Raw genomic sequence first — 27,303 nt, 5'->3', positions numbered from 1 at the left:
TCTTTTTGCACATTTAAGTGATTTCTTTTTATTATTAGTTAGGCTAATGCATTCGTTAGTATAACCATTGAGCTGGTTGTACCAAAGATTGGGTCTTTAATGCACTTATGTTTGGTTGTGACTTTAAATGTCACAATTTAAAAGCAAACATTTTGATTTAAGCCGTTATGAAGTTGTTGGTACTTAGACCTTCATTCTGATATAACTGCCGTTTATTTTCTTTTATGTGGTGTTAAACTGTCACTTCATGTAGTTTTATTATCTACTTCTACTACATACATTTTTGCACTTTTTGCTATGTACAAATAACATTTATCTTTTTTTTTTATCTGAAGTGCACTGCTAAGCAAAGGTAATTGTTTACCCTCCCAGTCCTATATTCATTTCTTTGGAAGGCTGAGATTTCTTATACATTTTAGGATTTCAAACTCTACTACATGATTTCCATGTCTGGTCTGTTTTGTCAAGTAACAAGTCTTTTTGAGTATCTGAAAACGCATCTGTGAACTTCTACAAGGGCACATCACTCGTCTACGACACAATTGATTTCCCAGACATTGTTTGTGCTGCTAATAAAACTTACCATAGAAACTTTACATAATAAAGGTATCTCACAAACTTTATAACAAGATATCTCACACTTAATATGTCAAGTCTGGATACCATCATCTGATCTTTGTAGACCGTTTTAAATTTTTTGGTGCTCCGATTAACGTTGTCACTGGGTATCCGACCTGCCAATCAAGTTTTAAAAGCTGTGGTCCGCGGGGAGAACCAATGCAGTCGTTGTAAACAAGAGTTCCGTTAGTTCAACGTTAACCACTGTCGGGTCAGTTTGACCGGCTGTTTGTAAACTTGTTTGTGTACACAAACAAGTTCCTCTGGGTAACACACAACCAGCCATAGATATATATAATGAATACAAATGTATACATTTAGTTCTAAATAATTGATTTAATCTTTAATTCTACTCTTTAACTTTACATCTAATCTTTATATATATCTATGCAACTAGCTATCATACCAAACATGGCTGACGCGTCGTTCGTACTTTCTGAACGACCGTTTCACATGTTATTAGTTCCCACAGAACCTTGGTTAAAAAAAAAGAAGGGGCACAGCTTTCAAAACAACAAGAATTGTAATTCAAAGATATTTTAACAAGTTTTTTTTTCCTCTTCTATACCAGCTCTTGATCGTGTTGGTACTGCAACAGAACAGAGGATTTAGTCCCAGCAATATGTAAACGCAGGCTTACCAGTAGATGCCATGCCAACCGCAGCCGAGCGCGGAACGGAAGTCTTTGTTGGAAGGATTATGGACATTTATAGTTCAGGGATTCTCTTTAAAATATTTTGTAATATGGAAACATGTACTGAAGTGATTTGATGGGTCTTTGGTACACATTCTATCTTTTAAGGTTACTAAAGGAGATGAGTGACACTACAGTTTGCCGAGACATGACAAAGATAGAATTCTTTGGAGAAGAACTTAGGTGCACTTAACTTTTTTATACTAAACTTAAAATTTAAAATGAAAATTTAGAATAAAGGCTATTTTGGAAATTTGAAATGCTTCTTGTTCATATTTTGATTTTAAATCACTTCTGTGGGAGAAACAACTCTCGGTTGTCATGGGTGTGAACTCAACACTTTGATGAACATAGTTACCCAGCTGATAGTTGTGCCCTTCCTGATGACTTGTCGTACAGAACTTGTAAGTCGCTTTGGATAAAAGCGTCAGCTAAATGTAAATGAACTCCTAAATGGACAAACGTTTTAACTGAAAGATCTGTGTCCCATTTCCCAGTGGGTTATAAGATGAGCTGGATTGTGGGCAGCGTTATTGAAGACAATGAAACTAGTAGCTCGTGAAATATACTTTTGAAATGGTTAAAGCATTGTGGAAATGGCGTGACATTTTTTTAAGAGTTGTAAAATTGTCAGGACACCGTTTCCAATGACACTTCAGAATTGTATTGCCTTACATAACCATCTTATGGATGTGAGTAACAATGTAGGGCAAAAGATCAAGACAAAAAGGGACATGGGCAAATACAACATTCAGCTGCCCCTTTTATTGCCTTACATAACCATCTTATGGACGTGAGTAACAATGTAGGGCAAAAGATCAAGACAAAAAGGGACATGGGCAAATACAACATTCAGCTGCCCCATAGTCAAAGGAAATGTATAAATCAATAACAGTTTCAAACGAGCTTATAAAAAGGCTTGTATAGTAAAACTTCAATTTCAAAACTTTTCAGTAGACAAATAATAGTCCCCGTAAGCACCAGAGCATATCTTGTACAAGTTTGTTTTGGAAAATAGAAAAGTAATAAATGACAGCTGAACCTAAAATGAAACAGCCTGTCAGACACAGTATAGACAAAAGTAAAAAGGTGGCTGATGAACGCGGGAGCAGAGGCGAGGTAATCACACTTCCTGATCGACAATGAGCAGGCATTGATCCTATACTGTAAAAACATCCCCGCCGTCTGCTTCCTGCCTAGTTCTGTAAATCTGCACAGACCCGTTCTGTAGCAAGTCGATCCATCTCTTCCTTCATTAATGATCTCATCCATGGCAAAGCGCATGTGACCCAACAACTTTTATGGCAAACAACGCCAAAAAATAAAAGTCCTTAACACCCAAAAGAACACAACGGGTTTTCCTCAAAAAGACACAACCTCAAACTCGGTCTGGCGGAGACATCTCCACGCCGTTAAAAAAATAAAAAAAAACTCCTCCCTTTTTCAAACCCTCCCATGGAGTTCATATGAAGTACTCCTTCTTCTCGGTGGCAGCCTGGGCGCTGTGGTTGTCAGGGTCCTCGCCTGGGGCCGGCTCCCCTGTCGTCCTGTAGTCGCCCTTGTTGTGGCAGAGATACCGGTAGAGGAGGAAGCCCAGGCCGGCTACTGTCAGCAGGACGAGGATGATAACCACTGGAGAGATAAAGAGGCAAACCCTTTTTAAAAAAACACCGTTTGTGGAAACGGGGGGGGGGGGGGTATGGAGAAAAGAGATTACCGGTAATAAAAGTTACCTGCGATAATAGTGGAGTCTGAATGCATGGGGACTGCCGTTGTTACCACTGGAAAGAGCAAGCAGACTGCTTTTAAACAGGGTATGGACAGACGAGACAGACGGGTTTCACCCGTAATGTGGTTTAAGTATTGTATCGGCAAAAGTCTAAAACTAACGCCGCAACCAGGAGTCTAACCAAGGATCATTGCAGTTGTGAGCAAGTGCTCTCACCAGTATCCAACTATGATTAAGAGTTAAGGTTAGTGGTTCTGGTTAAGAGGTAAAGTTGGGGTTAAGGTTAGGGTTCGCTCCCCAGCAGGGGAACTTAAATGTTTTCTGAAAACAAAGTTTTACTTTTTTGAATGTGTAATATATGTACTTATTTGTAATACATGCACATGTTACATTTTCGATACAATACGTAAATATATTACTTATGGCTATAACATAACATACACTATGTACTTTATTTACAAGCCTTTTGATTTAGAGGCAACCGTTTAGATAGATATAACAGTTACCTTCAACCACAGTAGTCTCTGCATGTCTGGTGAGAGTGGTGAGGAGCGAAGTTAAGCCCCTTGTTGATGCTGAAAAATATACCAGTTAAGCACATTAATAACCAGGCAAAAATGGTAAACAGAGGATCAGCATCAACATTAATAGAGTCCGCACACTGCAAGACTTGCTCCCACTGTATGAAACCTTGATCCGTCAATAAACAATCACCTAAGGATCCTCATATGGACAGATGAAGCTCCTTAGGTGATCAAAACGTTAATCTCTCGATAAATGTACAGTGGGGGCAAGTCTTGCCATGAGCAGTGGACTTATTAATTTTGACCACAAATGGTAAACTTAGCGTATAGTATAATACAGTATGTATTATCAGATTAGTCTGCTGGTATCAACTTGGCTTCAGAGAGAACTGTTCAGCGGGGTAATGAATAGTATAGGAACTGGAATATAAATTACCCTCAGGCACAGTGGTTGCTGCATGTGTGGCAAGTGATGTTGAAGGCGCCATTTCTGAAACTGAAAAATACACCAGTTATAAAAAGTTAAGATATTCCTTTATTGATCCCCTTGAGGAAATTCGGGTGTCATAGCACGCAGCATGGAGGAGGGGAGGTACAGGTATGGGCAGGGTAATAGTAGAAAGACATACAATAAATTGTTTATATTATACGTTACAATAAATATAAGCAAAATTTGAATCTGAATATATGCTACGAGTAAAAGTAAACAGTATACACAAGGTGCAGTACACACAAACTACCCTAACTGGCATGATATACGTCATACAATGTAGACTGTGCAGGTTTTAGTGGTTAATAGTTCTCGGGTTCAATGTGCCTCATATAAAATGTCAAGCGGCTTCTATCAGAATAATCAACGAGTAGGAACCTGTCATTGCAATTGCACCATCATGATGTCGCCGTGTTCTCTCCAAGGGGAGAATACTAAGTATTGTTACGACACACTCGTCTGATTATCAAGAGCTGGAACTGAAACTAGACAGAAACGCAATATTAAACGTGATGTCCGAATCCACATACACCGGGTTGGGGTTTGAAAACACCTTTTTTTTTTTTTTTTTAATCAAATCTTATTATCGAATACAAATCCTTTAAAATCCCTTATCAAATATTTTCACATTTCCTAGGTAAAGATTGTATATGGCTTTTATTGCACTCAGTGAAGTGACCAAATATTCTTTCAGCAATGTTGATAAGTACAAAACGACTAGCAACGTAATATTTAAAGGGGGGCCTGAGGTTGAGAGAAGGTAAGAGGATTGCTTCAGATTTGGAGCTCCGGGTTAAGAATCGAGATATTTATATTCCCAACACGGAACCAGCGAACAGAACCCAACCCTATGATGCAATGTCTCTTCAATCATACAAACGCCAACTGCAGCCCGTCTGGGAGAGGGCAGGGCCGCATAGTGCCTCGCAGCTGTTCTACTCAAAGAGTACAATGCAGTCTTGGCTAATCAACTTTACACCAAAGTGGTTTAGTCTTTGAGCAAAACCCCTCAATCCCCTCGAGAATGAGTAATAATAACATTAAAACGGGTGCAACACATTGGTAGCGTGTTTACTGTTTATTTTTCTTTGTCTACCAAAGCTGGCTCAAAAAGGGAAGGTGGCACTCTACTGGGATTGGTACAAATCAATAACAGCCTCTGTGGGACACTTCCATATGGGCCAGATATAGCCAGGCTACAGCCTATTTATTATTTTAACATAAATTCCCCTGACCTTTATTTGGTCTCAGAATTACCCATTTCACTCTGAAACATTTATTATACCCAATGCAATGAATCTTTACTCACCATTCATATATGTACTGGTGGAGTTCATGATGAATGAGGTCAGTTGATTCACAAACTGAGAATAAGATTAGATTAGGTTAGATTCAAAATGTATTGTCATCATACAGCACAAGTACAGTACAACAAAAAGAAGTTAGGCATCAAACCAGAGTGCAAATGTAGCAGTAAAGTGCAACAGCAATATACAGGTGATTAAACTGGGTACAAAATATACAAATTAGTACTACCGAGTAGTGCTAATTAAATCAGATTTATATACAGAGTTGTATTATATAAATAGATACAGTATGACTACTACTGGCCAGCAGTGTAACTAGTAGTAAGAGTAGGATATGTATAGATAATAGATATAGTAAAGGACTATGTGCAGGTAAGTACAGACAGAGGATAAGTATATATATATATGGTATATACAGCACATTTATAGTACATGATATCATACAGAGCTAAGGGTTATGTGCAGGTGTACAAGCAAGTATATGAGGGGTTATATGCAGGTATATATGAAGTTAGTAGTTTATTCAGTCATCATTTCACACAATATAATTTATATACACACCATCATTTAACAATATCTGATGTTACACAGTGACTGAAAAGGAAGTTATATAAATGTATAAGTGTAACTATGCTGTATATTATTCACCACTGACAGTGAAAGCAGTTGGTAGGGAGTAGAGTTCAGAGTCGTACAGTATGGGTAACAGAGCCTAGGGTGGTGTACCTCCACGTGTAGGCTAGTATCAACACAGTCACACATTCTTCTAATCATGTTAATAAATAAATACCATAATAAAGTGTTGTTAATAAAGTGTCATCATTCCGTGTCACACTCACACACTGAAGTTCACTTGGGAACAGCTGATATTATATTCCTTTGTCTCAGGTCGCTGATCATTAACCCTTTCACTGCCGCACTTACCAAAAACGGTTAACCCTTTTACGGCGACAAGACACCGAGGGTTAACCCTTTCACTGCCGCACTAACAAAAACGGTTAACCCTTTCACTGCGACAATACACATAGGGTTAATATACAGTGATATATAATGAACTGGCCACACTGCACGGTGACCGAAGCCACATGAGCACTTTCCACTTCCTCGTTACTAGACTAGTAGGACTATTATTATTAATTAAAAGCCCGTTGTGAACCAAAAACAAACCAGAACAAAAAACACCTACAAAGTTAACGTGTAATGTTATTAACTTTTCGAGTTAAGTTGCGGTATTATTAAAGAAAGCTCGGCTACTGCTGCGCCGTCAACCAACACTCAACTTGGTGTTGTGTGTCGGACATTGTTCATCACAGCTGTTGTGTTGTGTGTGCGGGGGCCTTACCTGTGTGTTGTTAAACTTGTTTTGTTACACAAATGGCTGCTACACTAGAAGACACGCAGTTTAGGATTCTACGTTCGAAGCGGCAGAGACGTGGAGAACTCGGTAACCGACTACAAGTTTTGATGAAACCACCCGGCTGTGTGTCCCTCCCGACGAGTCCCGAGGCGGATGAAGAGAGGAGGAGATGCTGCTGTCCGTCCCGCTGCACGTTCACTCAACTAGACCCACTCTCTTTCCTGTTTCCGCCCCTCCCAGTCCCCCCCCCGGCAAAACTTCAACCCCCCCCCCCCTGACCTGGTGAACTTTAGGCTCATGACCTTCCCCCCTCAGACCACCACACACACCAAACCACCCACAGAATAATAGCACACAAGTGACACAATTTATTGATTGGGCCACATGTTAATCGAATTTAAAGGTGCTGTCTGTATTGATTTGATTTGATGTGATGTTTTTTATTTTCGTGTCTTACATACAGGTGTATGTGTGTGCCCAGCCCATATGGGCTTACAAGACACATAAACAATAAGCATATAATAGTTGACAAATTACTTGACAAATTATGACATTATGGCTGTAAGTGGCTGTAAGTGGTCTACGTGTTAAAATAATAGCTCTAAATTCTGACAGCCATTACTGATCTAGAAAAATACGTGTTCTGGTATCCTCTTCTAATTTTATACTATCAGGAGAAAGAACTCCACAGTTTTAAGCAAATTATGTGCTAAGAGACCAGAGCAGTAAGAAAATCTGTCTTGGCAAGCTTTCTTGAAATAAAGAAAATATATCTAGGGTTCTGTATCGTATCGCTCTCGCTCGGCATCGCTCTCTGCACTATCTCGCATACGTGCACGCGCACTGAATAAAGACCACAATGTACCTTTAATCCCAATATTCGTCTGACCACACCCCTATCAGCTTACCCATATAAGCAGGGGTGGGGCCACCCACTCTCCTCCTTCTCGCTTTCACCACAAGGAAGAAGTGCCTCGGTAGATCCCCACACTTGACACCATGATGGAAGAAAGGTTTAGGAGCAGCTTTGGGAAACAAGGATACGTTGACATCATATCTTTATTTTCTCTCTCACTATTTTCGAGAAAATACGGCGATATTGTCTTCGTACTGGAGTGTCTGGAAGATGATGATCATTCTAAAAACCCTCCACCGGTTTTCGTATTGGGAGCACGCCGCTGCATGCTTCTCAACTGCAGTTTCCTTGCTGTGTTTGTTGGGGTGAAACCTGTCAGGCCACAGCTGAACTGTCGGACATGCCGCTGTTGTGAGAAGCGGTGCGTTCCAGGTTGGGTGAGTAGTGTTTGCTGGCGGGCTCCACTTGTCTGTTAGTGCTATGGGGGCTACTTGACAAAGTTTATGGAAACCGGCCCCAGGCTAGGGTCCTTTGTTCAGCCACCTAGGCGACAGAAGGCCTTGGTCTGAAGACCATTATAGTTTTAACTAGTGGGCCGCGACCATTGACACTGGTGATCCCTGTGTGTTCTGGACGAGTGGATTCTCTCTGTCACCGTGTTAAGGCCCCATCTTTCATATCCAAATGAGAGTATTCCTTCACGAGGGGATATGTGCATGTAATGTGCGATAGCGGCAGATTCATGTTCAAAGTCAGCTACACAGGCCAGTTGGTACTGTGCTGATTCCGTCGGATGTGGTAAAGTCACCGTTGTGAAGCGGTGTTGACATCTTGTTTTCTCTTTTCTCTTAAAAAGTGAGGAGAGGTTCAGAACGGCGGCCTGTCTGGGTGAGTGTTATGTCATTGTTTACATGTTCATAGCTTACGGTTAGCCAGTCAGCTGTTAACTGCTGCGTTAGCCTGCTGGATCGCTGCATGGCCTGCTTAGGGCCTACTATTAGCCAGTCAGCTGTTAGCTGCGGGGCTAGCATGTCGTGGTCGCTAGGTAACGTTAGCTTGCTGCTATGGCCATGGCCTGGCGCGGGGTAGCTTAGCTTCTCGCGCGCCGCCGTGAGCTCGCTTCTGATCGCGTGCGTCGTTAGATCGGCGTCTCGCGAGCAGAAGCAGTAGCACCCGAACGGTTGGAGCGGCCGTTAGCTTGATGCTAGTCTGTTGAACGTGCTTTGATTTTAACATGTTTTACACTCTTGACCACGACGTCATCCTTGACAGGGGATGTTTTCGTCGACCCTGCCCTGAGCCAGGACGGCAAGGTTGCATCAACAGGGGACTGTAGTGCGGGTTGGGGCGGTGACGCTGCCCAGTTCGGACAACACAGGAGCGGCTGTGTTTCCTACGGTGTCTGTGACTGCACTTCGCTGATCTGCGTTCCGGGTAGGAACGGGGTTGACCAGACCTCATAACACGTCTTCTGGTTTTACTTTGCTAAATGTATTGTGAATAACGGTGTTTTTCCCAAAACGTGTGTTGCTACAATGCATTTAGGATACGTTGCGGGTTATGTGTGAGCTGTTTTTGTCACTGGCAGTTAGCTTCTCCGTGCAAACGGGATGTAATGATCTGGTTGTTGTGTGAGAAACACGGCCGTGTACTCACAACTAAGGTAACTAACCTATGAAGCTATGCTTGGTGACAAGTGAGTAAAAGAATGTTCTTTCTCAGACTGTAATGACAATGAACAGTGTGTTCACACATTAACAGGTTTTCCTGTTTTAACTGGCCGTATTGAGGGTAAAATAGGAGGATTGTGTTTCCCCCCCGGTTCCCTGGGGACTTTTTCATCCTCCTATCAGACATGTTGTGCATTAATTGTGTCTTTTGTGTGGTAGGGATACGATGTAACTCTTAGCTTGATTGCTGAGGTTGTGCTAAATCTGCTGGAGAAACTTATTTCCTAAAGGGAAATTGGTTTGGTTGCTGTCATGTGTGCTTAGCAAGGCCTGTGGTCGATACTAATCAAGAATGATGTATTCTCTCATTGTGAAAAAAAACGGCGTTCCTCTGTTGAGTGTTTTTGCCATTTTTTGTAGGTGATGATGGGTTGTGTGTGTCATGTGACCTACAACTGGGTTGTACTGGCCACAGAAGCACATGTGTATGTTGGACCGGGGTTCTTAGAGCCCTCTCTATTCTGTGTTTTTCCTTAGTAAAAATCAGATAGCAGGTTAGCTCATGCGCTGTGTGGAGCTGTGAAACGCTTCATAGAGCTGACTATGACTGTGTCATATTCTCTTTTTGTCGTTACATCGTATCATGGGTGTGGGGTCGTAAAGGGGTGAACTGGTAACCTTTCCTCTCCCCATTGTTCTGTCGGTCAGGGGTACACCCCCTGTCCTTCAAGGTTCCCGTCACGTGGCGGTTCGGCACGTTACGGGGGGGGGGGGGGGGGGGGGGGGGGGAGGGAGTTCCTGGTCCCACGGCCTGGTATATTGGGCGTGTGCACCGCAGGAATTCCCCCGCCATAGAGTACGTCACCGTGCGCGTCTCTGTTGGTAGGACTTCCGTGTGCTGTTCAGGTCCATGTGATGGATCTGTTTTCAGGGGGGGTGGTCAGGGCTCCTCCTCACCAAGCGCCTATTCAGGCCTTCTGTGAGTTCGGACTCCTTCTTCCATGTGAGGAAGCCTCCATCAGAGTACAGAGCCTTCCTCCTCAGATTGTCAAAGTGAGTGGACCCTCTAGAAGGGTCCTTTTCTATTGTATGTATATTCGATTCAATTCGTTTATTGAGTGTGTATGGGTTCAGTGCCTCTTCCCCGGAGGCCCTAAAACCAGTTTTTTACATGGCTCAAGGTGCAATATATTCTTTTCAATCTGTACAGCTCGCGTGGGAAGTCTCTCTGGGGATCCCCGTCTCTTTCCTATGGGAGGGTGGTGGGATGTAAAAATGTGAAAAATTTTTACCCCGGCTGTGTAGACTGGGATACATACTGTTGATGCTTCCTTCTTTCTATTCCAGAAGTGTTGGAGTTAGGGAGTGTCACACCCCTCTTGTCGTTCCCCTGGGCGCCTTGGGGATTCAATGACAGGTCTAAATAGCCTGTTCATTGATGGGGGTGTGTCCCGACGCACGTATAGTGCTAGCTCGCTGTAAACAGGCGATTGACTGGCACGCCTTGGTTGCTTGTGGTTGAAACAGCGTTTTTATAAAGCAACTGAGATGGGGGTTTTTCCTCTTCCGACGACCACATCCCATGACCTGGGTGGGTTGTCGACGGATTCTCGTTCATGTCTGGGGGATGATGACGGGATGGATCTGAACATATGTGGTGGGGTCTCACGCCCTTGGGGTGGGCCACCAGGCGCGGTTCGTCCGAACGTCTGGGTGGCGCCTTCTTTTCATGTTAGGATCAACACGCATATCTGCCCTTCTCCTGGAGTAGGCATGTCGGCGTGGTTAGGGCACGGGACTGGTTCTGGTCACGCTGGTCCAGATCAGTTGAACCCGTTGTCCGCCGGGGATGCAGATCTGCTGTTCTGGTACCCTGAGGGACTTGGGTTTTTTTCAGGGGGAAAAATGCCAGGTCGGTCTGGGTGTCACAGGGTTAAGCGCTATGGAGACCCTGGTTGGGTATGTTTTTACTCAGCACTGTCGTCATGGCTTACAGCCATGCCATTCTGTACGCGCTCGATCTCGTCGGATCTCGGCCGCTACACAGGTTGGTCCTGGTTAGTACTTGGTTGGGAGACCGCCGGGGAATACCAGGTACGGTGTGCTTAGGGGCTGGTTCTCCATTATTTTTCGCTCCTCTCTCACGCATGGCGAAGAGGGGCCTGTGGGGGTGGTTTTTTGACCTCCTCTGGTGACCCTGTGCTTCCCGTACCGCCAGGCCCGGTCCGAAGTGATGTTTGCGACCCGTAGGCCTGGGTTAACCCTTTTTGGAAACTGAAACACTTGTACTGCGGTATAGCCGGTGTATACCCGCAGGTGTGTTTTGGAGTTTTTTCTTGAGGGGTTATAGGAACAACCACCGCATTGGGTAACACCGAGGTGGTTGATTCCCTGGTGTGTTGGAGCAGTGTCAACTCCCGGGTTCACCGTTTGAGGGTGCCCCTGCACGTTCATGACGTCTGCCAATCGTGTCAGCCTTCTCTGCCTCGACCCCTCTGGGTGGGGGTTTTTAAATGGAGGCTTGGTCATGCAACACCGCCAGCTTACGCTCCTTCCGCCGGGGCGGCTGTGTTCAGCTGTCCCCTCTGGCGCCTGTCTCGTCCGCAGTCTCCAGGCTAGGGTTAACAGCCTGTTGCCTGGTTTTTCCCCGGTGCGCTGCCTGCTTCCGTTGGTTAACCTTTTTTGTGTGCTTACGGCCATGCTGACTGCCTGTTCTGCAGGGTCAGTGTGCCAGGCGGTGTACAGGGCCCGCTCGGCTTACGGCCATACCAACCTGAACACGCCCGATCTCGTCCGATCTCGGAAGCTAAGCAGGTTCTGGCCTGGTTAGTACTTGGATGGGATTCCGCCTGGGAATACCAGGTGCAGTAACTGAGGGGCCTTTGTCCGAATACGCTGGCGATGTGGGGGGCGGGGCACTACGTGCCCACCTGGTGGGGTCTTGATGCTGGCATCATGGACTTCTCCGGGCCCCCATTCTAGGGAGTCCAGTCCTTTTGGTGGGTCTGGGTCTTCCTTCGTGCTCCGCTGCTACGGCCTTGCCACGGGGTTGGGTTTGCCCTTGACCCCGTGATTCTGGGGGCAGTAACGAGGTTGTTCCTCCGTTCGTTCCCGGGTGGCATGCGGGTTGTGCGTGTGTGTAGTCGTGGGGTCAAGCCACGGTCTGCTCACCCTGTGCGTTGAGTTGCTTGAGTGCCTCTTCGCACGGTCGGGTCCGTCGCCCTCCCGTGAAGCCCCTAATAGGGGGGGTGCCCGCCATTAGGGTGGGTCGGGGGGGCTCGGCCCTCCCTGTTCTGATGGTTTGTGGGGGGCTGTCAGCGGGGTGTATTTGTCGGCCGTTGGCTCTCGCTCGGCCTCCCTTGTGCAGAGAGCGATGCCGAGCGAGAGCGATACGATACAGAACGTTAGGTTATGACTATAACCAAGTTCTGTTAGTATAGCGACGCTCGGCATCCGACGCCGCTGCAGCCTTTGACCTCGCCTTGTGGCGAAAGCTTGGGAAGGAGGAGAGTGGGTGGCCCCACCCCTGCTTATATGGGTAAGCTGATAGGGGTGTGGTCAGACGAATATTGGGATTAAAGGTACATTGTGGTCTTTATTCAGTGCGCGTGCACGTATGCGAGATAGTGCAGAGAGCGATGCCGAGCGTCGCTATACTAACAGAACTTGGTTATAGTCATAACCTAACGTTCTCTCTACTGATTGGATAAAGTGGGAAGGGATACCAGAACATTTATTTTCTGTTTACTGCAGAGTGGAGGGACTGGGAGACCAATGTTACTGACCAAACACTCTATATTATAGATGGCTGTTAGATTGTAGAGCTATTTAACACTTATTTTACAAAGAAATATCACTTACAGCATCTTTAACCCTTATGTGGTGTTAGGGTCTCCATTGCGACCCTAATGTAATAACTACCATGTAGTTGATTTTATTAGAACAAGGCTTTATGATATCCTCCACAACACATAATATAAGCACAGCAAAACTATGTTTCACCATTTTGAAAATTCTGAAGGTATCTGCAGAAAAAAAGGTATGACTGTGGTGTTAGGGTCATTCTTGACCCGGCAAGGTAAAACTATACTATACAGGTAAAACTATACAAAACTCATACAGTATCTGACCCCACCTCCACCCCCTTCCTCCAAGAGAACAAATCTTTTCTCACATCACAGTATGTGACCCCTCCCCCACCCCCTTCCTCCACGGGAATAAACATTTTCTCGCAGTACAATACAGGTGTGACCCCACCTTCACCCCCATTCTCCACACACACACACACACACACACACACACACACACACACACACACACAACCTCACGTGAACCCCTTTCAGACTGAACAATTATGTGTCTCCTCTTCCCACCTCTTTCCCGCGCTTATGTGCCCATCCCCCCACGTGAACCGCACTTTCCGATACAAAATGTATCATATCTTCTCACAGACCCCCTATATTTCAGAGCTGAGGGCTTTTTCACACACACACACACACACACACACACACACACACACACACACACACACACACACACACACACACACACACACACACACACACACACACACATGGGGGGGCATCAACGACAGTGCCCAGATTTTCTCGCAGAAATATCTATAAATACCTGAGTATTTTGGGCAAACGTTCAAATTGCGTCACGCAACCCGGATCATCAACAAATTAATCTTAATTATATTCATAGGACATACCTGACTCCTATAAGATTGAACAGAATGGGACTTAGACAAGACTCTCTATGTTCCTTATGTACAAACGGTGATGATGGTACATTTATGCATATGTATTGGGATTGCCCACCTGTTAAGATATTCTGGGAAGAAGTGACCCTGCAATTATCAGAATTTTTATTTCTGAACATACCTGTACAGCCCTCTGTATTGCTGTTGAATGATGTTTCTCAGTTTGCAGCCCCTATATACAGCTAAAGAGACTAGTTTTGTCCGGTCTCACAGCTGCTAAAAAGCTGATAGCATCACGATGGATTCAACCGGATAAAATGTGCCGGAAGGTATGCGTTCTTACCTATCTCGATGTGATTTATCTAGAGATATCTACAGCAAGAATTTTAGGTGTCAGTGAAACCAGCAATGCAATCTGGTTAGAAGTGGTGGAGAGAATAAAGTCTAGCATATGAATTGTAATTCCTGGTTGGAAATGAATGAAAATGTATGGATTATCAAAGGGGGGGGGTCCTGGGGGGGGGGGGGGGGGGGGGAAGAAGAGCGAGCAGGAGCATAATGTATGTATTGTATTGGATTGCAAGTATTAGGTATATATTTCGTAAACTACATTTATTTTGATTCAAATGGAATGTATAGTCCTGTGACTTACTGTGGATATTTACTTTAATGCTTGTGTGTCTAATTTTATGTCATGTTTAAAAAGAAAAGAAAAAAAAAATATATACCTGAGTATTTATAGATATACCAATGTAACTATAATTAATATATATATATGTTAAACTTTTTTTCATAAGTTATATTCTAATATTGTTCTATTATAGTCAGAAAACATTATTATCTATGGGTTTCACATTTAGTATATTATGATTGAACAACTTCATTTTCATCTTAAAAATAAGGGACATGATGTGTCTCGGGGGCCATAAAATCTAATTACAATGGGATTATATGGTTATGAATGCATATAATGTTAGTTAGGATGTAGTATTAACTATTATTGAGTGATACACTCCTTTCTTTTTAGTGGTCAGGACTGAGTTAGACCCCGGGTCAACATTGACCCGCTAACAACGGTCAGTGGTGCCAATTCCTAACACAACATGAGGGTTAAGTGTGCAACATTTATTTCAGGCCAAAAGGCTGTACATTCCAATTACATAGGCAAAATGAAAATAATTCAACCTAATAAACTAACATTATTCAGTCATTCAACAATTTGTGAGTACAAACATAGCCACTGACAGAGTAGCAAAAAAAAACTGACACAATTTATTAATCGAGCCACATGCTCTGTTAATTGAGTTTAAGTGTGCACATTTAATTTCAGGCCAAAAGGCTGGTCATTCCAATTACATGTAGGCAAAATTAAATTGATTCAACATAATAAATTAACATTATTCAGTAATTCAACAATTTGTGAGTACAAACATAGCCACCAACAGAGTAGCAAACAAAATTGTTTAGGCCAGCAAATGTATTAATTACATGTATGCTAAATGAAATTCATCCAACTTAATAAACTAAAATGATTCAGTCATTCAACAGCTTGTGATTACAAACATAGCACACATTTGGAATCAACGTGGTTGAAAACAAAAAAAGAGATCTACTTGCTCTCTGCACTGAATGAGCAGGTTAGGGGAAGTTCCCCATAACTCAGATACAAGCTATAGGAGTACATTTTCAGATGAAATACATTTCAGAAAAGTGGAAACATTGATAAATGATGAAGTAATAAAAATAAAAATCTTCAAAAAAAGTGTTTCAGTGTTTTGGTCAATGCTAAAATAAGTAATGGAGTGTAAGATTACGTTGACATACTGTATATGTGGCCAATATCAGATTCCAATGTGAACTGATCATGCCCCTGAACTGACGCGCATGCGCAAATTAACCAAAAAATTAAGATGGATGTCATTTTTTTTTGACAAATGTCAATCTAGAGTGACGTAAAAGTTGTCACATTGCAAAGAAATCTGACTTGTATCTGATTTAGGACCAAATCAGAATTTAAAAACTCAGATTCCATGTGATTTGTGCTGTTCACACTGTCGTGAAATAATCAGATAAAAAATGTATCTGATTTGGGCCACTTCCTTAGCCATTGATAAATGATAAAATAATATTAAACATTTAAAAATCTTCAAGAATATATATGTTTTTACATTCAGTGTTTTGGTCAATGCTAAAATATGTGATGGAGTGTAGAGCCATCAGAAAGGACTGTATTAAGTATAGCTGCCCCCATTAATGATATCACTCAGTCCTCCTCCTAATCTACCCCACAATGCAAAGCATTTAACGCATCCTCTTTTTGGGCCTACTCTTGACCAAAGACCACTTTTGATTAATACTACCTCGCATTTGCCGTAACATCTGGTCGCTGCTGCCAGCAGCTGGAGAACTAACGGCTGCAGAACTCGAGAACTATTAGGAACGTCTGACCGCTAAGTGTGTCTGACTCTTAACCACCAAAACCTGCACGGACTACAGTGTATGACGTGTATCATGCTAGTTAGTGTGCCTTGTGTATACTGTACCTGGTGTATACTGTTTTACTCGTACTCATAGTATACATTCAGATTAAAATTCTTTATTGCCTATATTTATTGTAACATATAATATAACCAATAGGGCATACAGACCCTCATCTGCACCTTTGTTTACACTGTTTTTCTAATATTTTTGTATTCAGATCAAATTGTATTGCCTATATTATGTCTTTCTACTATTACCCTGCCCATACCTGTACCTCCCCTCCCCCCTCCCCCATGCTGCTATGACGCCCCCAAAAGATGATCTTATCTTATCTTAGCTGACATAGCAGAGGATGCTAGACGTTTGCATTGGGGGACGGATGGCCTCAAACATGGGGGCAGCCGCACTCAATACAGTCCCCCATTCACTAAACATCTATAGGTGATTCCCCAACAATCACTGCACTGTGTACAACAATGTGCATTTCCTCATTATTGGACAATGAACAACTACTATGAGCACCTTCTGACCGCGACTGTCAAAATTCTAGAACTTAAAATGGAAAAAAATGGAAAACTAAACATTTATGAAAAATAGAACTAAACGAAAAAAGGACCATGCCAGTCTTTTTTTTACATGTGGGTTCTAATACATTCCTGCCTGCGCCCCCGCCTTTTTTTTTTATAATCTTTTACAGTTACTGAAAAATGTGGTAGTTGTTTTCTGCGGATTCACCGTTGTCATGGCTTCCAGATGTGTGTCAAACGTAACCTGAAGAAAGTCTCCTTTGACAAAAATGCCACGCTAACATGTGTCATCTGAAAAGCGTTGCCATTGTGATGTTACACAGTATTTGAGACACAACACTCTTCTTCCTTTAGACACCGTATTGAGGCACAATAGAGCAACTTTTCAGGGGGGAAAAGTAGACTTTTCAGGGAAATAAATGCACCTCAGATGTTGTTTTAGTCAGTTGTGGTGACAGTTTGCGTGATGCACACATTCTTTGATACAATGGAAGCCTATGGCAGTGGGGAATCAGCAGAGAGTAATATGTTTCAGTAACAGTAAAAGATTATGAAAAGATAACAATGCCTTGATTCTTGTATCAAAGGGAAGAATGACTTGGAACCTACATGTCAAAAATATAGGTATGGCCCTTTAACTGGAGGCAGAATGGCCTAGAGGTAAAAGAGGCTGGCCAGTAACCGAAAGGTCACTGGTTCAATGCCCCGGCACCAGCTATGAGCTGCTGGCTGGTATTAAATTTACGGTGCCAACCATTTCTGCCTAAGTGCCCTTGAGCAAGGCACTGAACGCCAAAACTGCTCCAGGGGTACTGCACGGCAGGCGACCCTGCGCTCTGGCCTCTCTGATTAAATGCATATGTGTGGAGGAGTGTGTGTATGTGTCACTAGGAGGGATATGAGGACTGTGTGTATGTGTAACTAGGAGGGATATGAGGAGAGTGTTTATGTGTAACTAGGAGGGATATGAGGACTGTGTGTATGTGTAACTAGGAGGGATATGAGGAGAGTGTTTATGTGTAACTAGGAGGGATATGAGGACTGTGTGTATGTGTAACTAGGGATATGAGGACTGTGTGTATGTGTAACTAGGAGGGATATGAGGACTGTGTGTATGTGTAACTAGGAGGGATATGAGGACTGTGTGTATGTGTAACTAGGAGGGATATGAGGAGTGTGTGTATGTATAACTAGGAGGGATATGCAAAAAGACTAATTTAAATTGCCTTGTGTACAGTGACAATAAAGTGATCTTTCTTTTTCTGTTGAAGACGTCACAACTCTCATGGGCTGCAGAATGGTTACATGCTCTGCCTCTGTGTCATCCAGACAGATGTTCATACTAGTTCATATTTAGTTTTGAGTACTCAACTACTAAATTACTCAAAGTACCTACCCATCCCTAGGCTAAGATTGATATGATACGGCCATTACTCTTATACGCCGTTAACTATTTCCCATATAAGTAATTTGTAGGTAAAAACTGATTTCAGTAATAGATAAATACCTAAAGAAAATGAAACAACAAGGGAGAAAGAATCCATGGAATGGTTGTCTATTTCATTCACCTTCGGCTTTCATACCATATCATATCATAGCCATCACCAATGTTGAGTGTCGAGTTGCTACTGTCTCTCTCCATCATGGAATCTGTTCATGAGGTTTCTTTTCCTCTCGTGCCGCTGATGTCATCACCCTCCTTCAAATATATGGTTCACTTCTGTCCAAAAGGAAAATACATACAGATAACGAGTCGTGGCCTGAAACCCTCAGTCAGATACAGAAAGAATGAAAAAACTAACAAAGCAACAAACCTTAATAAATCAAGTTCATCTCATTAAACCTCTGTGCTTCTTGAGTTCGCCGACACCTGGTTTTCTACAGAAACATCCTGGAAAACCCAGACAAAGCCAAAATAAAAAGGTTTGTTAGAAAACAGGGGTGGCGTAAAGCAGCAGTCAATAGAGAAGAGAGTTCCACATCACTTATATGCCTTAGCGTGGTATCGGCCAGCTGACCTTTTGAGAAATCCCGAGGCCCTTGGCTTCAGCGTCAAGGGCAGGAACGTGACTGTTCTCCAGGCCGTTAGACCTGGGGGTCTCGAGGACTACGGGGCTTTCCTCCGTCTCCTCGATGTGCAACGGGCTGCTGTCCGCCGCCGACAACTTCTCTGAATCCTGGGAGTCGTTAAGTCCCGAGCCGCTCCCAGTCAGTGGAGCATTCTCCCCTTCTCCTTTCCCGCCAGAGGCGATGGAATGGTGGTCTGAAGAGGGCTCCGGCTCGGCCTCCTCCTCCTCCTCCTCCTTCTCCTCTCCCGGGTTCTCGTCTTCTTCTCCTGACTTCAGCTCTGCGGCGGCGGCGGCGGCAGCTCCCGTGGAAACGACTTCCCCGTCAGACTCCGCGGGCTTGGCCTCTGCAGCAGCGGAACTGTGGGCGTCGTTGTGAGTGATGGAGTCTGCGTCCGCGTCGTCTCGTTCTCCGGGGGACTCCTCCAGGGCGCCGGCCAGGCTGCTGTCCCGGGACAGGGTGTCGTCGAAGCGGGGTCTGTCGGGGGACCTGAAGCTGGACCTGGGGCTGGCCTTGGGGCTGTAGTTCATGTGGAATTCAGAAAAGCCGGCTTTCCATGATCTCGGGGACATGAGCGATCGTCTCTTCAGAGAGCCAAACCTGAAATGTATAGGAAAAAAAGGGGGAAAACAACTTTTGATCAACTTTGATTTGGTCTGTGGCCTGTCACCAAACCCGAGAACACTCTATCTAAAGAACAGGGCTGTCATGCAGAGAGGACGAAACAGTGCCAATGCATCTGGTTAACTGACTATGGCTTTATGCTTTTGCCTTGTGGTCTGTTTCCATCCATTAAAGGTGCAGTGTGTTTTTTTTGTTTGTTAAAATAAGTGGTCTACATGTTGAAATAATATCTCATTCTGACAGCCATCACTGATACAGGGTGTCTGGTCAGTAACACGGGTCTTCCAGTCCCTCCTCTCTGCAGTAAACAGAAAATACATTTCCTGGTATCCCGTTCCCACTTTATCCAATCAGGAGAGAGAACTCCACACTGCAAAAATGGCCTGACAAAAAAAAATGTAAGGAAATAATATGCTTGAAACAAGTAAAATAATATGCCAGTGCAATAAGCAAAAAGCAAAAAAAAGGTTCTCTCTCCTGATTGGATAAAGTGGGAGCGGGAAACCAGAAAATGTATTTTGTGTCTACTGCAGAGCAGAGGGACTGGGAGACCACTGTTACTGACCAAACACTTTATGTCAGTGATGGCTGTCAGAATGTAGAGCTATTTAACACTTATTTAAACAAAAGAATACCACTTACAGCACCTTTAAACAAAGGAAAATGCTTTAGTGCCATTTCATCCTCTTTGAGCGTGAGACCCAATCATAATATGAAGACACAAGAATACAATTCAACCCAATTTGAACGGCTTCAAAAAGTCACAGCTAAAAATATAAACTAACCTTTGCAATGACCTCACAGTGAACACATTGTCCGGATGCTGAGCCTGGAGCTCTTTCATCACACTCTGTAAATCCTGGTTGAACTGAAGAGAGAAGATTAAACCAGTTTAAAAACGCATGTTAAGTGGCATCTGCTAAAACATGAATAGCTGTAAAAGGGACACGCAACATACCGTGGCCATCTCCTTGAGGAAGGTGTCCCGTAGACTCGCGATGGACGAGAAGACCGCCACGTAGCAGCCAATGCGACTTCAAGAGGAATGTGAGAGAACATGATTATTGTACTGTAAATGAGAGCTATTTTAGTGAACTGCTTTTATTCTGTCATTTTATGTCTGCACTTTATGCATTGCTTTTATTTTGTCAATTGTCCGCTCATTTTTCTGCCTGAATTTCCCCCAAGGGGATCAATAAAGGAATATCTTATCTTATCTTATTTTATGCTCAGCTTCTTCCCCTCAGCAGCTCGCCTGGTAAATGAGTCAGGTGTCCCCCTGCTCCCCCCCCCTCCCCCCTCTGGCGAGCTGCTAGGGCTGGACCTCTGGACTTGAACTCTGCTGCACTGTTTCCATGTCCCCTACCACTGCACTTTACTGTCTTATTGTTGTCTCACTGTTCTGTCCTGTTTTGCACTTACTTATTTATTTATCATTATTATTATTATTATTATTATTATTATTATTATTATTATTATTATTATTATTATTATTATTATTATTATTATAATATTATTATTATTATTATTATTATTATTATTATTATTATTATTATTATTATTATTATTATTATTATTATTATTATTATTATTATTATTATTATTATTATTATTATTATTATTATTATTATTATGTTGTTCCTATTTGTGAAAAAAATCAATCATGCACTGTAATGTCAAATCACGTTCCATTTTGTATCTGTATAAAATGGTGAATAAAGAAATCTGAATCTGAATGCCTGTCTATATTTATGACAGTTTTATGCTAATTGTATGCCTATGTCTATTTTATGTCTATTTTATGTCTACATCACTGCTGTGAAGCACCCCGGGCTGCAATTCTTGTATGAAACGTGCTATACAAATAAAGTGTATTATTATTATTATTATTATTATTATTATTATTATTATTATTATTATTATTATTATTATTATTATTATTATTATTATTATTAGATAATCTTGCAGGGTAGGTCTCAATCAAGGAATCCAATTATCAGAGTAATATCAAATTAAATTAGTTATGAAAGCAATGCAGTTGTGAAAGCAATATAAAAGTAGCAACATGTTAACTACATGTACATTGGTGTTGTATATACTGTATATATACATTTATATATTTATATTTACAGCATGTATATATATATATGTCTGAATATACCTGCATATAATCCATCTATATACCTACTTATACACCTGCACATAACCCATATCTGTATGATAGCATGTACAATAATGCTGTATATTCTATTATATATATATATATATTTTTTTTTATTTTATTCTTACTGTATCTCTCCACATCTGTCTGTACATGTCTGCATATAATTATTTTTACATATCTGTAGATACTATATATATCTGTACATATCCCTTACCTACTCTTACTAGTTATGCTGCTGGCCAGTATGACGTACTACCATACTGTCTTTATACCTGTATCACTGTACACATTAATACAAATCTGTACATACATCTGATTAGCACTACACTCAGTACTAATTTATATATTTTATACCCAGTTTAATCACCTGTACTTGTATATTACTACTGCACTTTACTGTTACATTTGTACTCTGGTTGGATGCCAAACATATTTTCGTTGTACTGTACTTGTGCTGTATAATGACAATACATTTGAATCTAATCTAATCTATCACACTGGCGTTCTTGAGCAACATAATGTCAAACGACATTGAGTAATTTTATTCCCCCCCATGTCGGCAGAAATATGTTGAGTAGAAGGTATCTGATATAAACACATGCAATGTTATCAATAGTAATCATAATAATCATAACTTCATAAATCATAATGGACAAGGTCGAAGCTAAAGGAGACAGCGCTCACGCTGTAAACACACATAACTCCTCACATAACTCCTCATTACTCCTCTAAGCTTCAACGGTCTTTCATTCAGATTTGGCAGACTGATACAAAAAGCAGATTCAAGCTTTTAAAAATATGTATGTATATTACAATACATTTTAATACAATGATCAAAGTAATAGTTATGATAAGTGATATGAAAGCAGTGCAGTTTTGTAATATCATAATGTTACATTTACCATAGTATTAGTAATATCAAAGCAATACAGTCAAAGCTCTCTGGTCTCTTTCCTGACCTCTGACCTCTGACCTGCCGTACCTGTCAAAGAGAGCAGGGAGCTCCTCCTTCAGTTCACCGTTGATGCCCTCGAAGATGGCTTTGGCAATTTGCATCTCTTCCTCTGCCTGCAGGAACAGACACACCGTCACAATCAAGTACGTCTGGAAATCCAATTCAAATTCAAACTTGAAATAATAAGTGAACGGAGACTAATAAGGTAATCTTTCTTCTGACCTTGTTTATTTTGACGTCGTCTTTCTTCTTGGCAGTCTGCAGCGCCTCCAAGTGGTGTCGGCTGGAATCGTAGTCCACCAGCTTCCTGCCCCTTTTGTCTATTCTCTCCTGTAGATTGAAAGAAGAGGAAGTCAGTTCGTTTTTATTTAAATGAAAGTAGAAACACCCTGATAGGAAAACACCCTGGTGAACGTTTCCACAAGTGCTGGCTTGGATTCAAAACAAAATTCACAGCAATACTCAACAACATGGCACCCATAAGAACCACCAGGGTTAAAAATCGCGCTGAGCCATGGTCATGGATGCACACTGAAATACTGGCCGCTATGAAAACCAGAGACAAAAAATGCTCTGAACTTCATAAAAGTCAGACAAAGCTTTCCAAAAGCTCAAACAGTGAACTCCAAGCCCACGTGGTTGAACAAAAAATTCAAAGAAACAGACTAAGAAATGACGTAAACACCATGATCAAAACAGCAAAAAGAAATTTCATCAACGACAAAACTGAGGAAAACAAAAACAAACCCTGCGAACTTTGGAAATTACTCAATAATCAACTAGGCTGCAGTAAAAAACTTAAAACCAGATTCTCAAACATAAACATAAAGACGGACAACACGCTCATCACAGACAAGCTGGATGTAGCCAATTACTTAAACATCTTCTTCACAAACATAGCCACAACACTGGTAAACAAACTACCCTCCCACTCAGGGCATTATGGGGTAGAACACATAGTAGCATACTACAAAAACCTAGGGGTCCACAAAGACGACTTCAAACTTGAAATGGTAACAACCGATGAGGTACTAAAAAAATTGAGCGCCCTCCAACCTAACAAGGCCACTGGCCATGACAACATCCCCTCCAAATTCCTCAGAGACGCAGCAGCCGCCATCACCCCAGTCATCACTCACATAATAAACCTCTCTATAAAACAGGGACACGTCCCCAAGGACTTCAAAATTGCGAGAGTGACCCCTCTGCACAAAAAGGGCAGCAAATTAGACCCAGGCAACTACCGCCCTGTTTCTATTCTTACCTCCATCTCGAAAGTCATGGAGAAAATAGTCTTCGAACAGGTCGAAAAGTACCTGGCGGAAAAAAATCTAATCTACGAATTCCAATCTGGCTTCAGAACGTCCCACTCCACTGACACATGCCTCCTCTATTTGAACGACCACATCAAACAAGAGGTGGACGCGGGCAAATACTGCGGCATGGTCATGATGGACCTACAAAAGGCCTTCGACACTGTCAATCACTCCATTCTGATTGACAAGCTAAAAGCAATTTGTTTTGATAGCTTATCAGTGAGCTGGATGCAATCCTACCTGGAGGGAGAGAACAGATGGTAGAGGTAAACGGTACTCTATCCCCCCCCCCCTCACAGTGAGCTGTGGTGTTCCACAAGGAAGCATACTAGGACCGCTACTCTTCCTAATTTATGCAAATGACATGTCGTCAGCCTGTGACTGCAACTTGTTCCTGTTTGCGGACGACTCAGCCCTGCTGGTCTCTGACAAGAACAAGTTGCAGGTTGAAAAAACCCTCAGCTCGGAACTAGGCAAAATCTGCATATGACTCGCTGATAACAAACTATCATTACACATGGGCAAAACAGAGTCCATTCTCTTCGGTTCAAATAACAAACTCAGCAAGACCGACGGCTTCTCAGTTGCAGTGGGTGACAATATTGTCACAAGGAAAGACGAAATTACCTACCTGGGTTCCATCCTAGAGGAAAATCTTTCCTGTGACAAAATGGCATCCAATGTAATAAAAAAAGTCAACCAACGAACTAGATTCTTGTACCGGATCTCCTCTCTGGTAAACAAGAATACCCTGAAGACTCTGGCAGGAGCACTCATTCAAGGGTACTACGACTATGTGTGCACCTCATGGTACCAAAGCACCTCAAAGGCGCTTAAAACAAAATTACAAACATCACAAAACAAACTGGTCAGACTACTACTTGACCTTACCCCCAGAACCCACCTCACCCCTGCCCACTTTGACAACCTAGGATGGCTTAGAGTAGACGACAGAGTACAGCAACTTGCAATGGGCCTGGTCTACAAGATACACTATATGACTAAGGTACCCATGTACATGTCAAAATACTTCCCAAAGGTCAGTGAATACCACAACCACTACACCAGAGGAAGCTCAACAAATCATGTTAAACCCAGATTCGGCTCAAACAAGGGACTAAATACGTTTCGCAATTATGCCACATCAATGTGGAACGCCCTACCCAAAGCTGTAAAGGAATGTGAATCCCTACCCACATTCAAAACCGCTCTTAAAGAGCACCTACGGGAGGCTGCAATTCGAAACTGGCCACCGTAAATGCCCAAAACCCCCACCACCTCCTAATAGACAGTCTCCTCCCCACCGCATGTATATATTCCCTCCCCGCCATATGTATATCTCTCTCTCACCCACCCACCCCCTCCTAATGTACAGTCCCCTCCCCATCATATGTATATACTCTGTCAGGATCTAGGGGTAACAGTACTGTATATTTGAATACCGTTTATGTCACAAATGTATCAGTACTAAATACCTATATGTCCCTATGCCATAAATGTCATGTATGTTGTGTATGTCATAAATGTCTATATGAATTGAAAATGGGGGACCCTGATGGAAACAAGACAAACGTCTTTCTCAGGTCTGCATCCCCTTAACAATTGTGTGTATTGAGCCGTACTGTATTGTACCCATTCTGCAATCTGTTAAATAAAGTTTTCATTCATTCATTCATTCATTCATTCATTCATTCATACTAATAGTAGTGATCATAATGATACTAATAGTAGTGATCATAATGATACTAATAGTAGTGATCATAATGATACTAATAGTAGTGATCATAATAATCACAACTACCCAACTCATACTATCTACCTATATACTCTATATGATATACAATAGTGCTGTATATACCTCATATTTATAATGAATAAAGACAGAAAATAAACTATTCATCATCATCATCATCATCATCATCATCATCATCATCATGAATATACTTGCATATAACCCCTCTATATACTTACTTATACACCTGCATATAACCCATATCTCTGTATGATAGCACAAATGCTGTATATACCTATATATATTTATTGTCACGCATATATACATTATATCTATCCACACCTGTCTGTATTTACCTGCACATAGTCCTTTTACATATCTGTAGATACGATATCTATATCTGTACATATCCTACTCTTAGTAGTTACGCTGCTGGACAGTATGATTATCATACTGTCTTTAGTTTATACCTGTATCACTGTACATATTAATACTATAACTCTCACTCAGTAGTACTAATTTGTATATTTTGTACACAGATTAATCACCTATACATTGTATATTGTTGTTGCACTTTACTGCTACATTTGCACTCTAATCTCTAAATTTAATCTAATCTAATCTTGGGTAAAAGTACTTTCATTTCATTTCAAACCGTTATTTCAACTCGTAAGATGAGTTTTTTTTTAATGAATGAATTAATTTATTTATTCACACACACACGATATATTACATGTACATATCTTCATGTGAACAACAACAACACAATTGTGTGCATGTGCCAGGTCTCCCAAGAAGCTATTTTTTCTTTTTGATCCACTTTTTCTCCCCATTTTTCTATTTTTTTCTCCCATCCCAATTTCGTATTATCCAATTCTTCCCTCCCCTGTCTTGAACGTTGCTAGACTATGCCTCCCACTGGTCGGTTGTAGTGAGGACAGAAGCCTTGCATCACGTGTCCCCTCCGGTACACGAGGAGGCAGCCTGTCGCATCTTTTCACCGCAGCAGCTCGAACTCTCAAATCAAATCAAATCAAATTTATTTATAAGGCCCGACAACACACGTTAATGTCCCCATGGGCCGTACACGTCTTCTTTAAACAAGTCAAGAAGAAAACATAACAATAAGTCAAGAAATGAACAAGAACACCATAAGGTCCAACAAATTTAAAATAAATGCAAATAAATGAAAGAATGCAAGCACTCCCAGACATACCCCACGCGAAGGTAAGGAAAAACTCACTAAAACCTAACAATAGGGAAAAATGCTCCACAGGCAGTGTGGAGGAGAGAAACCTTAGAAGGGCCATTCAAGGGGGGATCTCCCTTCTTAGATGTCAGTGATAGTAGTGTTGCAGACTAACAGTTGGTAAAGTTGGTCTCAGTGGCGAGGAGTAACGCGTGCGTTGTTTTTAAACCTAGCCGCATTTTTCGGAGACGCTCTCTGATTGGCCACTGACTGACGCTCTCTGATTGGCCACTGACAT

The 27,303-nt window shown here is 42.1% G+C and overlaps 2 protein-coding genes across 2 annotated transcripts in view; both read right to left on the bottom strand.

The window, feature by feature from the left end:
- Nucleotides 1–2,057: 2,057 nt before the first annotated feature.
- Nucleotides 2,058–6,905, bottom strand: LOC311244355 (uncharacterized protein). The gene is made up of 6 exons (XM_084333821.1): nucleotides 6,705–6,905; nucleotides 5,365–5,419; nucleotides 4,002–4,061; nucleotides 3,548–3,616; nucleotides 3,046–3,093; nucleotides 2,058–2,944 (listed from the first exon to the last, which is right to left on the bottom strand). The coding sequence occupies exons 2-6, from the start codon at nucleotides 5,390–5,392 to the stop codon at nucleotides 2,775–2,777; spliced, it is 375 nt and encodes a 124-aa protein (XP_084189947.1). The 5' UTR covers nucleotides 5,393–5,419; nucleotides 6,705–6,905; the 3' UTR covers nucleotides 2,058–2,774.
- Nucleotides 6,906–18,952: 12,047 nt separating this feature from the next.
- bin2a (bridging integrator 2a) overlaps nucleotides 18,953–27,303 on the bottom strand; it is a gene marked incomplete at both ends in the record, with an annotated part of 22,874 nt that continues 14,523 nt past the window's right edge. The window contains 5 exons of the mRNA XM_084333369.1: nucleotides 18,953–19,625; nucleotides 20,435–20,517; nucleotides 20,608–20,683; nucleotides 22,796–22,881; nucleotides 22,991–23,098. Coding sequence (XP_084189495.1) covers nucleotides 18,953–19,625; nucleotides 20,435–20,517; nucleotides 20,608–20,683; nucleotides 22,796–22,881; nucleotides 22,991–23,098 — 1,026 coding nt within the window. The remainder of the gene's footprint in view (nucleotides 19,626–20,434; nucleotides 20,518–20,607; nucleotides 20,684–22,795; nucleotides 22,882–22,990; nucleotides 23,099–27,303) is intronic.

The sequence above is a fragment of the Notolepis coatsorum genome (assembly GCF_963971535.1).
Source record: "Notolepis coatsorum genome assembly, chromosome: 17".
NCBI lineage: Eukaryota > Metazoa > Chordata > Actinopteri > Aulopiformes > Paralepididae > Notolepis > Notolepis coatsorum.
This window is presented reverse-complemented; position numbering and strand designations above follow the sequence as displayed.